A 15,071-nucleotide genomic window follows, 5' to 3' on the forward strand; every position below is an offset into this window, starting at 1 on the left:
ACGAGACTCGCGGTTGGTGTGTTGCCTTCCAGGTACCAGGGTCCGTGATGTCTCTGATCATATCTTTGGCATCCTGAAGGGAGAGGGTGACCAGCCTCTGGTCGTTGTCTATGTCGGTACCAACGACACAGGTAGAAAGAGGGATAGAGATGTAAGGCAGAATTTCGGGGAACTAGGGTGGAAGCTGAGAGCTAGAACAAAGAGTTGTTATCTCTGGTTTGTTACCTGTGCCACGTGATAGCAAGGTGAGGAATAGGGAGAGATATCAGCTAAACATATGGCTGCAAGGATGGTGCAGGAGGGAGGGTTTCAGGTTTTTGGATAATTGGGGCTCATTCTGGGGAAGGTGGGACTTGTACAAACAGGACGGTCTTCACTTGAACCAGAGGGGTATTAATAGCCTTGGTGGGACATTTGCTGGTGCTATTCGGATGGGTTTAAACTAGCTCAGCAGGGGAATAGGAATCGGAGGTGTATTTGCAGTGCACAGAAGGATGAGAGTAGGAAAGACAGGGACAGGATTTCAGGGTCACAGGAATGTGCTGGCAGACAGCAAACTGGTGTGAAGTGTGTCTACTTCAATGCCAGAAGTATCCGAAATAAGGTAGGTGAGCTTGCAGCATGGATAGGTACCTGGGACTTCGATGTTGTGGCCATTTCAGAGACATGGATAGAGCACGGTGAGGAATGGATATTGCAGGTTCCAGGATTTAGGTCTTCCATTAAAAATAGGCAACGTGGTAAAAGAGGGGGAGGTGTGGCCTTGTCAGTAAAAGATAATATAATGGTGGCTGAGAGAACTTTTGATGAGGACTTGTCCACTGAGGTTGTGTGGGCTGAGGTTAGAAACAGGAGAGGAGAAGTCACACTGCTTGGAATTTTTTATAGCCCTCGCAGAGTTCCAGGGAGGTGGAAGAAAGGATTAGCAAAATTATTCTGAGTAGGAGTGAAAGGAACATGATGGTCACTATGGGGGACTTTAACTTCCCCAACATTGACTGGAAATGTTATAGCTCTAGTATGTCAGATGGACCAGTTTTTGTCCAATATGTACAGCAAGGTTTCCTGACACAGTATGCCGAAGAGCCGACAAGAGGGGAGGCCACACTGGATCTGGTGCTTGGTCATGACCTAGGCCAGGTGTTTGATTTCGTTGTAGGTGAGCACTTTGGGGAGAGTGACCATAGTTTAGTGATGGAAAGGGATAGGTACATGCCACAGGTCAAGAGTTATCGATGGGGCAAGAGCAATTATAATGTGATTAGGCAAGAGTTAGGATGCATGGAATGCAGGGGATGCAGACAATCGAAATGTGGAGCTGGTTTAAGGAACAGATATTGCGTGTCCTTGATAGGTATGTCCCTGTCAGGCAGGGAAGTGGCGATTAAAGTAAGGGAACTGTGGTTTACAGAAATTGCATCTCTCCTTAAGTAGAAGATGGAGGCTTATGTGTTGATGAGGCAATCTGGTACAGATGAGGCGATGGAGAGTTACAGATCAGTTAGGAAGGATTTAAAGAGAGAGTTAAGAAGAGCAAAGAGAGGACACGAGCAGTCTTTAGCAAATAGAATAAAGGAGAACCCTAAAGCTTTCTATAGGTATGTGAGGAATAAAAGGATGATTAGGATAGGAATAGAGCCAGTCAAAGACAGAAGTGGAAAGTTGAGTGTGGACCCTGTAGAGATTGGCGAGGTGCTAAGTGAACGTTTCTCATCGGTGTTCACTCAGGAAATGGAGAATATTGTAGAGAAGAGGTACGAGATATTAGACTAGAAAGAATCGAGGTTAGCTACGCACAGGTGTTATCAATTCTAGAAGGAGTGAAAGTAGAAAAGTCCCTTGAGCCGAATGGGATTTATCGGAGGATTCTCTAGGAAGCTCGAGAGGAGATAGCACAGCCATTGGCTTTGATATTTGAGTCGTCATTGTCTACAGGTTTAGTACCTGAGGACTGGAGGATTGCAAATGTGTCATTGTTTAAGAAGGGCAGCAGAGATGATCCAGGTAATTATAGACCAGTGAGCCTTACTTCTTTTTTAGGAAAGGTTTTGGAAAGGACTATAAGAGATAAGATTTATAATCATCTAGCAAGCAACAGTTTGATTGCAGGTAGTCAACATGGTTTTGTCAAGGGCAGATTGTGTCTCACAAACCTCATTGAGTTTTTTGAGAAGGTAACCAAGCATGTAGATGAGGGTAGGGCAGTTGACGTGGTATACATGGACTTCAGTAAAGCCTTTGATAAGGTTCCACATGGTAGATTGATGGAAAAAATGCAGAGGTGTGGAATTGAGGGTGATTTAGCAGTTTGGATTAGAAACTGGCTTTCTGGAAGAAGGCAGCGAGTGGTGGTTGATGGAAAATATTCAGCCTGGAGTCTGGTTACTAGTGGTGTGCCACAAGGATCTGTTTTGGGACCATTGCTGTTCGTCATTTTTATAAATGACTTAGACGCAGGCATAGGTGGAAGGATTAGTAAATTTGTAGACGACACTAAAATCGCTGGAGTAGTGGACAGTTTGGAAGAATGTTACAGGTTGCAGGGCGACTTGGATAAACTGCAGAATTGGGCTTAGAGGTGTCAAATGGAGCACAATGCAGCTAAATGTGAGGTGATGCACTTTGGGAAGAATAACAGGAAGGCAGAGTATTGGGTCAATGGAAAGATTCTTGGTAGTATGGATGTACAGAGGGATCTTAGAGTCCATGTGCATAGATCCCTGAAAGTTGCCACCCAGGTGGGTGGTGCTGTGAAGAAGGCATACGGTGTGTTAGGTTTCATTGTTGGAGGGATTGAGTTCCGGAACCGCAATATCATGCTGCAACTATACAAAACGTTGGTGCGGCCACACTTGGAATATTGTGTACAGTTCTGGTCGCCCCATTACAGGAAGGATGTGGAAGCTTTGGAAAAGGTGCAGAGGAGATTTACCAGGATGTTGCCTGGTCTGGAGGGAAGGTCTTATGAGGAAAGGCTGAGGGACTTGGGTCTGTTCTCATTGGAAAGAAGAAGGCTAAGAGGGGATTTGATAGAGACATACAAGATGATCAGAGGATTAGACAGGGTAAACAGTGAAATACTTTTTCCTCGGATGATGACGTCAGCTTGTATGAGAGGGCATAACTACAAATTGAGGGGTGATAGATTTAAGACAGATGTCAGAGGAAAGTTCTTTATGCAGAGAGTGGTAAGAGTGTGGAATGCCCTCCCTGCTAATGTAGTCACCTCAGCCACATTAGGGAGATTTAAACAATCCTTAGATAAGAACATGGATGATTTTGGGATAGTGTGGGGGAGCAAGCTGAGAATAGTTCACAGGTCGGCGCAACATCGAGGGCCGAAGGGCCTGTTTTGCACGGCATTGCCCTATGTTCTAGAATAGTTTCAGCCAGTGCCAACCTTGACTCACTTGGTGGTATGGTCATCTTTAAGTCAAAAGGTTGTGGGTGCAAGTCCCATACCAAGGTTTGAGCATCAAAATCTGGGCTGAAACCCCAGTGCTTCCTTGTCAGAGACTTTCAGACAACACAATAAACTGAGGCCTAATCTGTACCTGTAAATGGACATAAGATATTGCTTAACACTTAACATCTCTCATTCCTGACCAATATTCAACCTTCAGTCAACATCATGCAAAAACAATTGGAGTTTTCCTGGCCCTTGAGCAGTGTGGATAAAGTTGAAACATGGTGGGAAAGTGTCTGAAAATCTAATGTCAAGAAATGTCCAATTTTCTTTTTTGAGGTTTTAACAGCAAATTCCGGGTCTCATTAGCAAGTGGTGTCTGTTTCTGTATCTATCTCATTAATAGCTTGTCGCCACATTTGTATGTAATATGTGATTCTTTTACGTACTGCTGACATGGTAGATAGCACCATTTCCTGGTTTGAAAGTCAGTGGATAGCCTATGGATGCAGCTCACTGGTTGCTTCTTTGGGTCTCTGTTTGAAGGTTGATTCACCAGCAGTTCATTGCGTGTTTCATGTTTAGCGATTGCCTTCACCCTTCAAACGCAATAGTCAGCATCACCTAAAAACCAGCCTTCTCACGTAGTCATGGCTGATCTCTGCCTAACTCACGATACTTCTCACCATTACACTTATGAGCTCATGGACCCTTACATTGCAGTGCTACTGTTCAGGGACACACATCCATTTTGTGCATTAGCACAAGATTGTTTCACTTTGCGTTTGCTTGAATACTCCTGACCCAGATGCCAACCCCAACTCTGCAGAGTGGTCCGATCTCATGTAGTCCGAACATTTGAGGCACAACCAGACCGTGAACAAGGCTGATGGAGCATCAGAGGCCACGACCTGTGTCCAGGTCGCCACTAGACGCACCCACATACCTTATGGAAGGGCAGACGATCCACACCGACTTCACGGCCTGATGACAGGCAGCCACTTATCCAAGAAACATGCTGGCCTGCACGTGGGGCTGAAACAATGGAGGTTCAAGTCTCCCCTTCCCAGCTTATGCCTGGCAAAATGTCCAAGCTGTTGAATACAAGCTGGAGGAGTTTGAAGCTAGATTCACCTACGAAAGAGAATTGAGAGACTAATGTGTGTTCTCTTTTACAGAGACATTGCTCACTCCTTCACCTGTCTGCAGCCTTACATCCTAAGAGTTTCTCAATCTGTTGGATGGACCAGAGTGCATCCTTAGGCAAAGCAAAGGGCAGAGGGGTCTGCCTCCCAATCAATGTTTCCTGTTGCTCAGACCTGTCAATCCTGGTGATTTACTGTTCCCCAGACTGAGAATATCTAACAGTGAAATGCTGTACCTACTGCCTGCTGCAGGCGTTCACTTCTGCTATCCTAACAGCAGTTTACATCCCACTCCATTAGGAAGAGTGCACTTGATGAAATATACATTGCCGCAGATAACCTTGAGACAGACTACCCAAGGTCTATGTCACTGTAGTCGGTATCCAGAATGTGCTACCAAGATACCATCAACATATTTCCTGGTCCCACCAGCAACCTAAATACGCTTGACCATTGCTACACAATCATCAAAGACACCTACCACTCCATCTCCTGCCTTCATTTTGGGAAACCGTACTATAAGGCTGTGTTCCTTTTCAAGCAGAAACTGAGCCATGAGAATCTGATACAGAAACTCATACAGTGCTAGTCCAAGGTAACAGATGAGCTCTAATGTGACAGCTTGAAGTCAGTGGACTGGCCTATATTCAACAACACTCAGCAGCCAACCTAAATGAACCTGCCACTACCATCACCTACTTGGTCAGTAAGTATGTAGACGACTGCACTCCAAAGAAGTTAAACCGAGTGTTTCCCAACCAGAAACCATGGATGAACTGGGAGATCCACTCCCTACTGAAGTCCAGATCTGAGGCTATCAAGTTAGTGACTCTACCTAGATTTCCTGTATAGATCAATCTTGACAGGGCCATCAAGGACGCCAGGAGACATGACTCAACTAAATTGGAGTCCTGGACTAACTTCGTGAACACTTGTTGATTGTGGTAAAGCTTACACAATATAATGGGCAACAAAGTGTTATGAAATAGAGTAAACCCCTCTGCTAATTTATACCAGCAAGTGATGTGATCACCAGATTGTGTTCCTGAGTCGAATCTAGAGAGAAAACCCACCCAATCTCTAAGCTTGTTCATCCTTGGAAGGATATGTGACTTGTTTCTACAAGTTGGAGTAAGTTAAACGTGAAGCACTGGCCTCTTTTTGGCTGAATGCAATATGGACAGAGTCTTGGAGAATTTTAAGAATAAGGTAACAATGGTGGTAATGGGAGAATAGCACTGCATTATGAAGCTTTTAAGTGGACTTCTTTGACATGGACAGCTCAGTGACCCACAGGAGTGGTCTCGATCCTCTCCAACCATCTCAAAGATACTCTTGTAGGGAGGGCAAGAGGCCAAATATTGACTACACCAACCCCATTTTTGGCCTTCTCTGCATGGATACGAGACATTTTTCTCCTGGAATGAAATTGGCCACCAGAGAAATATCAGACATACAAGGTGATAGTAAATTTAGAACATGAATGGAGACAAGGCCCTATAGCAAGGTGTTCACATTAACTTTGGCCTCCATGATCTCCTTTTATTTACCTTACCTCATACAAAAGTAGGGATTGAATGAGGAATTGGACGGAAGAGCTGTAACTGGTGGCGCAGGAGCGGCAGAAGTGATGAGACATCCCTGGTATGCGAGTACGAAATGCAGAGGGCAGGTGGGGTTAGTAGTTCAGCTGGGTGAGAGTCATTAAGTGGGGATTTTGCATGCAACGGTGAAAGTCGCAGACTTTTGGTCTAACTTTTAGTGCTTGTTACTGTGCAGTGACAGAGTTAGTGGGTCTGAGGAAACAGAAGATAGTGGCACTTACACTTGTGGAGTGCAACCCTTTTGCCAATCCGCAAGGAAGAAGATGGCCCTCCTCTCCACCATCCTGTCCACTAGCACATCTGGCTCCCTACTTTGAAGCAGAATGCCAATCCCCTTTTCTATGATATCTCGTTGCCAGAATTGGTGGCGCACCAATTCGTGGAGTTCCTGGCTTTCAACATTTGACATGGTGCTCTGCTGGGGTTTAAGTATGGCGCCGGTGGTGAAAGGTTCCGGTAATCCCCAAGTACTCAACCGCTGCCACCACCTGATTGTTTGTTTGAGAAGAGCGTTATCAAGCCCAAAAATAAAATTTAATGAGGATCCCAGCAGAAGATTACATGAGTAAAATCACCATGGCGATAAAATCACCATGGCGATAAACCCTCCATGAATCACCCCAAATGAAGACTTGGCAAAAAGAAATTCAGCCTATTATCTCGTCATTATCACAGTATTGCTTGTGGGAGTTTGCACAGCTTTGCTGTTGAATTTCCAACATGACATTACAAAGCCTATTGAGTCACTGTTGCAATGAAGTTGTGGAATACAATATGTAAAGAATTTTCTTTTATTTATATTTCAAGATCAATATGTCCAAAAATCACAGACCCTTTCTGTTTATCGACCAAGCATTTTATTGTTTAGAGGAATATGTGAATCATGAAGCCACATTACTTAATACACATGTTTTTATTGATGTTCAGCAGATGGTATTCAGTCACTGCATTAGTCACCACAGTCCATGTGTATGGTAATAGAGAGAATGGTCAAGTATTGTTACCTAACTACTATGAAAGAGTGGTGATGTAATTCCAAGTAAGGATTGTATGGTTTTGCGGGCAACATTCAGGTGCTGCTGGACAGTCATTCTCCCATTGCCTTGTGGAGTTCAGGTCTTCAAACCATGTTTGGACCAAGGCTGGAAAATGAGGTCTGGGGCTGAGTGACCCTGACAGAATCATATTAATGTATTTGTTGAACAAATGTGTTTTATATCAGATTACACATTCAGTTCCAGTATTGGTGATTGAAAGTAAACAGATGCATTTACCCTGAGCAGATTTGTCCTTTTAGTTTGTAAACAGGGTGTACCTGGGGGATGTTCCACATTGCTGGGTGAATGCCAGTGTTGTAGCTGTCTGTGCAGAAACAATGTTTGGTTAGTGATATGCAATGATGACGAGTAACTAGATGACCATTCAACGTCATTGTAAATTAAGTAAAACTGCTAATTATATTGACTTTTTAGCATTGATATAGTACTATACATACAATAGAGTTGGAATGAAAATTGAAAGAGCAATCTTTTGGAGTTAAGATCACAAACCACTTGGACTTTGTTTGACATATTATTTATTCCCTTGTTATAAATAAATGTATACACAGAAGTTTGTGGGTATAGTTTTGTTCTGGAGCTTTGAGCCCTTTTTTTTTTAAACGTGTCTTACTGATTTGGTAATATTTTGGTTCTGAGCTCGCTGTTGACCAACATGACCCACTCTTTTTTTTTTAAAAAATTGCCCCTTGTCTTAGTCGACAGTAGCTACAGCTAAACAAAATGTTACATCATTGACAAATTTCTTATTTTTTATTACATCTTCTATTGGTTGCCCACTTCATATTTTTACTGGTAAATGTTTCACAGTGGAGATCGACAGCGAGGTCACAGCATCCATTACTATCCCTTTCGTATGACAACTTACCTCACAAAGGTGCGGTTATCTGAAGATGATGATGACCAACTCTGCTATCTGTTGCTTGCTGAAAGAGTGCATTCAGGCTATGAAGGTAAGAACTTTCTGATTCTATATAACATACTGTAAACAGCAGCACATAAAAATAGACAGGTTCCTTCAGCTCACTGAGCCAGATTCCTCCTTCCTAATTAATCATTGATTATTTTAATAGTGAACAGTTTACATTTTGCAACTTATTTTGCTCAACTTGGACCAATTACTTTTCATATGGCATGCGCATAAGTAAGCGCACAAGGCATACATGTCATACTGCATTTGACCATTTGTTTAGCTCTAAGTATATCTACATTCATTAGCATTTCAAACCAGCCATCCAGCTTTTATTTTAAAAATATACTTTATTCATAAAAATTCTTCATATACATAGCCACTAAAGCAGTTCAGTTCTGTGCAGTCTTTGCATATGGAGAACAAACAAACATTTGGAGTTTAAGTTTCCCGACTGTTCTAACAAACACAAAGGCATTTCTAACTTATGCAAGATACTACTTACATATATTTTGAAGCACTAGAAGAGTCCGATAAATAAACACCTCCCCATTGTACTTTGGCCTAAAGATCTTAGATGGTGGCATTTCCCCAATGCGCCTTGGTGGCAGCTGTCCCAAGCTTTAACATGCCCCTCAGCACGTAGTTCTGGACCTTGCCAGTCTGCAACACTGAGGTCAACTCCTTGCTCTGGAAGATCAACAAGTTTCGGGCAGACCAAAGAGTATCTTCCACTAAGTTGATGGCCCTTCAGATGCAATCAATATTTGTCTTGGTGTACGTCCCAGGGAACAGACTGTAGAGCACAGAGTCCTGCGTCATGGATCTGCTCAGGACGAACTTCAACAAGAACAACTGTGTGTCTCTGCAGAGTTCCTACCAGCTATCAAACCAACTGACCTAACCAGTACTGTTCCTAAAATAATAAAAGCAAATTACTGTGGATGCTGGAATCCGAAACCAAGAGAGAAAATGCTGGAAAATCTCAGCAGGTCTGGCAGCATCTGTAAGGAGAGAAAAGAGCTGACGTTTCAATTCTAACTGACCCTTTGTCAAAGCTTTGACAAAGGGTCAGTTAGACTCTAAACATCAGCTCTTTTCTCTCCTTACAGATGCTGCCAGACCTGCTGAGATTTTCCAGCATTTTCTCTTTTGGTTTCAGTACTGTTCCTACACTGGCTGAAATCACCATGAAGGACTCTGCTTCACAGTTGCTCACCTTGTCTGAGGTATGGTGACCGTTGGGTTTAACTACCACCAGGTGTGTCTCTGTAATGATAGAGTGGCCATATCATCTGGTAAAACTTCAGCAAAGGTTTTTTTTACTTTTAAATTCATTAACTTGTTTCTAGCTCTGTACCACATGTTTAATTTGAATATTCATAGCCTTGTTAACAGCATGCAGACCCTGATGGAAAACCATCTCGACTTACATCAAAGTGCATCTACTGTGGTGGCTGTAATATATTAAAGTCCCCAGCAATTCTAATAGTAAATTGAGTTGGGCTAGGTCTCCTACATTCTTATACACCTCATTAGTCCCATATTGATTTTAAAAAGCCTCTTTTAAATGACTCTTACTGGGACCATGACTTTCCTTCTAATGACTCTCTTGACATAGAAGATCCCTGCTAACTGTTCTGACTCCTACGTTGACCATTTCATCAGCAAGTCTGTAAATGCCAGACCAGAAATTAGAGAGTAGCAGCATGGGAAAGGGTTTATGGGGGAAATCCCACAGAACTCTGAGTTGGGTCACTTTTACATCAATTTGCAAATATATGCAGCAATTTGAAATAGTTGGAAGTCCTGTTAGATTCTCCATGAAAATAGAATCGGCTAAGAAGCTGGTCGGCAGAGATGAGTGAAGCAACAAGTATCTTTTTAATTCGTTGAAGTTTTGCTTTGGTATATCTGAGTAAATTCAGTAGTTTTCTTTGTCTAAGGACAGTTAGTATGCAGAGTTTGGCATCCAAAACATTTTCAATGTCACACAGTTTCTTATTAACAAGACTGTATAATGAAAACGTAGTCATATTCTGTCAAATATTGATGTGTAACATTCTGTACTTCATCAATATTGTCAGTTCATTAACTTGCTTGCTCTCTAAAATTATTATTATTATTTTAAATTCAAAGTTGTTTTAGTGAGATCTGATCTAAAATCTTATAAAAGTTGTTTTATATAGATGCTCCATTGATATGTCTGTTAACATGCCTTCCAGATATTTGTGTAAAACCATGGATACGTGAATTACTGGATTAAGTTTTTAAGTAATGTCATTTGGAAGCAGATTACATTCATAGATTTCTGATTCCAGGCTAATTTAGCCAAGTGAACTTTACAAGACAAAAATTATTTTAATATTAGTGACTTTGTTATGTCTGCCAATCTCTCTGAAGAAGTAATTTATTTTCAGCACCAAGAATTCCTCATGATAAGAGAGTTTTTACCACGACACACTCTCCCAGCTGCGTATTCCAGGATGTTGATGAGAGGTATGAGTCCACTACTTTGGTTTTCTAAACAATATACGTGTGAAAATAAGAATGTTTGCAGCAATTTGAGAGCCTGGTGCTTTTTTGTTAAAACTGAAAATTCCAAATTTTTGTAGTCCTACCAGACTGTTTAGAAATGCAGTTCCCAATAAGTAGGTCTCCTGCCAAAACACACTCTGAAAACCTCTGTCTGTGGTTTGAGATGCCCCCTACAGCCCAAATGGTGTATCTGGGGTGTTTGCATTTTTAATAACAATGGTATAAACTTGAGTAATTTAGATATAATTATCCATCATTTCCAAAGAAAAAATTTATTTAATTGTTTCCCCCACATTCCTCTCCTTTTTCTTACCCAAGCAGAGTTGAATACTTCTACTTTAAGTTTTATGACAAAGTGCATCATGAAGGGCAAACAGGTGGTGAATATATTTTGAAGGATGCAAAATGGGGTGTATAGTATCCCAAACAGGGAAGCAAAATATTGGCATGGAAACCAAGTTTGTGTTTCTTTTGTTTCAGTCTACACTTACTATATTCTTGATTACAGTTCTGTGTGTGTGTCTTTTGTACAGCAAAGCATGGACTTCATAGTTTTAAGAATATTGTAGATATGTACATTATTGTGCAGAACATCAGAATCTTCCATTTTTCTATCAAAGGGCTGTTCCTTTGTTGGGTTACTTGCCTCAAGATCTAATTGGAATGCCTGTGCTGATGCATCTGCATCCAGATGATCAACCTTTGATGCTAGGCATTCATAAGAAAAGTAAGTTTGTTGATGCTAACTCTTTATTATAATGACCAATGTGATTTTTCCCTATGCTTTGTTTAACTATCTGCTATGGATGTCAGCTGTGCTTCCAAAGGAACAGATCATAGATGCCTACTGCAGCATGAGCCACATTTTTATTTTATTTTGATCTGGTCAGATGTTGATCTTTTTTCTCGGCGTGAAGAAAAGCTGAAGTAGTACAACCAAAGGAACAAAATGCCAACTTAAACAACCTTGGGGGTAGAGAAACTAGTTTTCACATTCTTCAGATCTCAGCTGAGGGTTCCTAAAAATGGCCAGTGAGCTGCATTGGGTAACCTCTTCTTGTTTTGGAAGGCGTGGTGATGACTTGTTGTTCGTGCTAATGTCATTACAGTTTGTTGCAATCAGAAGCTAGAGGTGTATCACTGCTGGAAGCATCTGTGTCCACAAAGAAGCATGAAAAAAGATTGTTTCATTCTTTCCGATTCCTTTTGATTACTAAGCACCTCCAGCCATTTGCTACCAGCAGAAATGCCAGTCCTCCAAATAATTTCCTCTCACCTGGTTTACTGCATCCGTTGCTCTTGATGTGGTGTCCTCTACATCAGAGAGACTGAATGCAAACACCAGGATCGGTTCAGGGAACATCTGTGGTCCACACATGCCAATCAATCCCACATCCTGGTTGCTAGCCATTTCAACTCCCCCTTCCACTCCCCCAATGACATGTCCATCCTGGGCCTTCTCCAGCGTCACAATAAGGCCACATGTAAACTGGAGGAAGAACACCTCCTCTTTTGCCTGAGGAGCTGACAACCTTATGGCCTTAACGTAGAATTCACCAGCTTCCAAATCTCCCCCATCCCCACCTCATCCGGGTCCAGCCCTCCCTCTCCTGACCTAACCTATCCATCTTACTTCCCATCTATCTGCTCCACAGTTCCCACTGACCAATCCCATTCACCTCCTACCTGCATCCACCTGTCACCGTCCCCCCTACCTTTACCCCGGTCCCACCCCGCCTTTATTTCTTTCAAAGCTCTCTTCCCCATCCCCGGTCTTGATGAAGGGTCCTGCCCAAAGTGTCAACTCTCCTGCTCCTCAGATGCTGCTTGACCTGTTGTGCTTTTTCCAGCTCCATGTTTTATCAATTCCTCTAATTGTGAGAATTGATAACTTGAATTCCATAAGGAGATGAAATATAAGGAAGTAAAATTCCAGTTGATATTTCAGTTCAGATTGTCAGCCATGACCTATTAATGGGTAGAAGAAATTCAGGGAATGGAATGTCCTGCTGTTGTTGCTATTCCCAATCATATGAATGATCATAAATTCAGCATTTTAGAAAAAAGGAATGGGTAGACAGACAAAATTCTCCATTATAGTCGTTACATTTGTGCAGCTTGTACAGAAATTGTTAAATCTTCATTAGCCATTTGTGATTTTTTTTTTAAATGTAAATTTTTAATAATTGTTGAAGGTAGTAGCTTCGCTAAGAATTGACTTGTTAAATTCATGGCGTCTTTAATGCTGCAATAGAATACAATAATTCCATGTTTTGTGCATTATAGTTCATATGTTGATCGGATTGTTGTTATTGAGTTACCAGGTAAAGCTTTTTTTTAAAATTTTAAACATGGCTTTTCTTACATTTCAGTACTGAAACACGCTGGGCAACCATTCGAACATTCACCTCTCCGATTCTGCTCTCAGAATGGTGAATACATCACCATTGATACCAGTTGGTCAAGCTTTGTTAATCCATGGAGCAGAAAAGTGTCCTTCATAATTGGAAGGCACAAAGTCAGAACGTAAGTAATTTTTTTTTGTAAAAATGATTGATTTGATTGGACTTGAAATTTGAGCATGATTTTTTTTAAAAATGTTAAATTTAATCTGAGGATAAGTAAACTAGATTTGACCAGTAATCAGCCACATGAATTATGATGCACAAAGCAACTGTGCCTATTCAAAATGGTGCAGGCAGCATGCAAATATCATGCAACCTGTTAATTTACTTGATCTTGGGCGTAGCCAATACCAAACATGATGTAGAGTTGGTGCATGCCTAAGGAAGGGGTCCAGATGCACATAAAACTAGTTGCACTTAAAGCATCAAATGAGCTTCATCAAGTCAACCTTCGTTAACAGTAAGGTGCATTTCAGCTGGTTTATTTGCTGGAGCTGGTTCATAAAGACTCTGTAAGAATATAGAAGAATTGAAATAGTACAATAGGTTTAGAGCATGTTCCACAGTTCTCTGCAGCATTAGGAGTTAACCAGAGCAGAGATGTCTTCAATCAGCAGGAGATCAGGATACCATCAGGAATGATATTATATGAAAACATTTGGAGTTGACGATGACCATTGTGGTTAATGATAGTAGCTGAGACCTAAATGCATCTTCACATTCCATTTCCCACTCACTGCTCTACAAGCTTATGCATTGCTGCACTCACCACATCCCTGTCACTTATTAACAATGTCTATCAGCCATTCTATCATACCTCATGTTCATAGCTTCAGTGCAGTCAAGCAGACTTGGCACTGCTGAAGATTTCATGTGGATTCTAGATAATCCAAGAGGGAGGAAGGGAAAAATTTCTGGCTGTAACAGCCTACTCCTTTTTTTTGAGGTATTTTAGGTGTTGGAGGTAATTTCCGCGAATTCCAGGAGCAGCAATTACTGTTTTATACGCTGTTGCATTGTTTTGGAACTTTGGAGAAAACAAAGTCAAAACAGCAGCAGTTTAAAAGTGAGAGGAACAGACAAAGGAAGAACATGGTGAGGTCACTGTGAGAGAGAGAGAGAGAAAGAGACAGAAAAAGAAACCCACACTGCTAACTGACATAGCACTGAACCTGCATAGTTACTGCCTTTGCTGTTTGTAGATTTGGATTCTTTCTTGAGTATATGTTATACTGAGATATGTCTCTTGGTTAAACTGAAAAATATAAGCCATAAGTATTAATTTAACTGGAGCAGTGTTTTATAGAGGAATAAGACAATGTTATTTTCTGGGTTTGTAGATTGAAAGAAGCAAAAATGGCCTTTAGTAGAGTGATGTGTTCTTGTTGGATGTGGGAGTTGAGGGAGCGTTTATGTGTTACTGAGACTTATATCTGCAATAAATGCCAGTGGTTGCGAATCGTATCAGATCAAATGGATCGGTTGAAGAAACAGAGGCAATGAGGAATTTACAAGAGTGAGAGTTTGTGATGGCTGGCAGTTGTGGGAAAGGGGGAAATATCGCAGATACAGTCACATAGTCACCAGGAAAGGTAAGAGAGGTGGGCATGTAATGCAGGGGTCTTCTGTGGCTATCCCCATTTCAAACGAGTATACTGTTTTGAAATAGGGTAATTGATTCTCAGGGGAATTAGCATGAACAGCCAACTTTCTAGTATTGAGACTTGCTGTAATGCAACAAGGGGTGCGTTGGGTTCCAAGCGATTGATTGTGTTAAAGGACTCTCTAGTCCGAGGTACAGACAGACGCTTCTGTGGCCAGCAGCGAAAAATCAGAATGGTGTGTTGCTTCCCTGGTGCCAGGATCAAGGATGTCTGAGAGGATGCAGAACATTATCAAGGGGAAGAGGGGCCAGCAGGATGGTCATTGTACACATTGGAATCAATGACAGAGGAAGGGAAAAGATTGAGATTCTAAATAGAGAATAGAGAGAGTTAGGCAGGAA

General features: G+C 41.6%; 1 protein-coding gene across 5 annotated transcripts in view; it reads left to right on the top strand.

Moving 5' to 3' along the window:
- Window positions 1–15,071, top strand: part of LOC140479038 (period circadian protein homolog 2-like) — an 88,724-nt gene that overhangs the window by 24,009 nt on the left and 49,644 nt on the right. For all 5 annotated transcript variants that reach the window (XM_072572824.1, XM_072572821.1, XM_072572825.1 and 2 more), the window contains 4 exons: window positions 8,024–8,166; window positions 10,544–10,622; window positions 11,282–11,388; window positions 13,034–13,187. In XM_072572824.1, the coding sequence (XP_072428925.1) occupies window positions 8,024–8,166; window positions 10,544–10,622; window positions 11,282–11,388; window positions 13,034–13,187 (483 nt within the window). The remainder of the gene's footprint in view (window positions 1–8,023; window positions 8,167–10,543; window positions 10,623–11,281; window positions 11,389–13,033; window positions 13,188–15,071) is intronic.

The sequence above is a fragment of the Chiloscyllium punctatum genome, chromosome 6 (genome assembly GCF_047496795.1).
Source record: "Chiloscyllium punctatum isolate Juve2018m chromosome 6, sChiPun1.3, whole genome shotgun sequence".
Taxonomy (NCBI): Eukaryota; Metazoa; Chordata; class Chondrichthyes; order Orectolobiformes; family Hemiscylliidae; genus Chiloscyllium; species Chiloscyllium punctatum.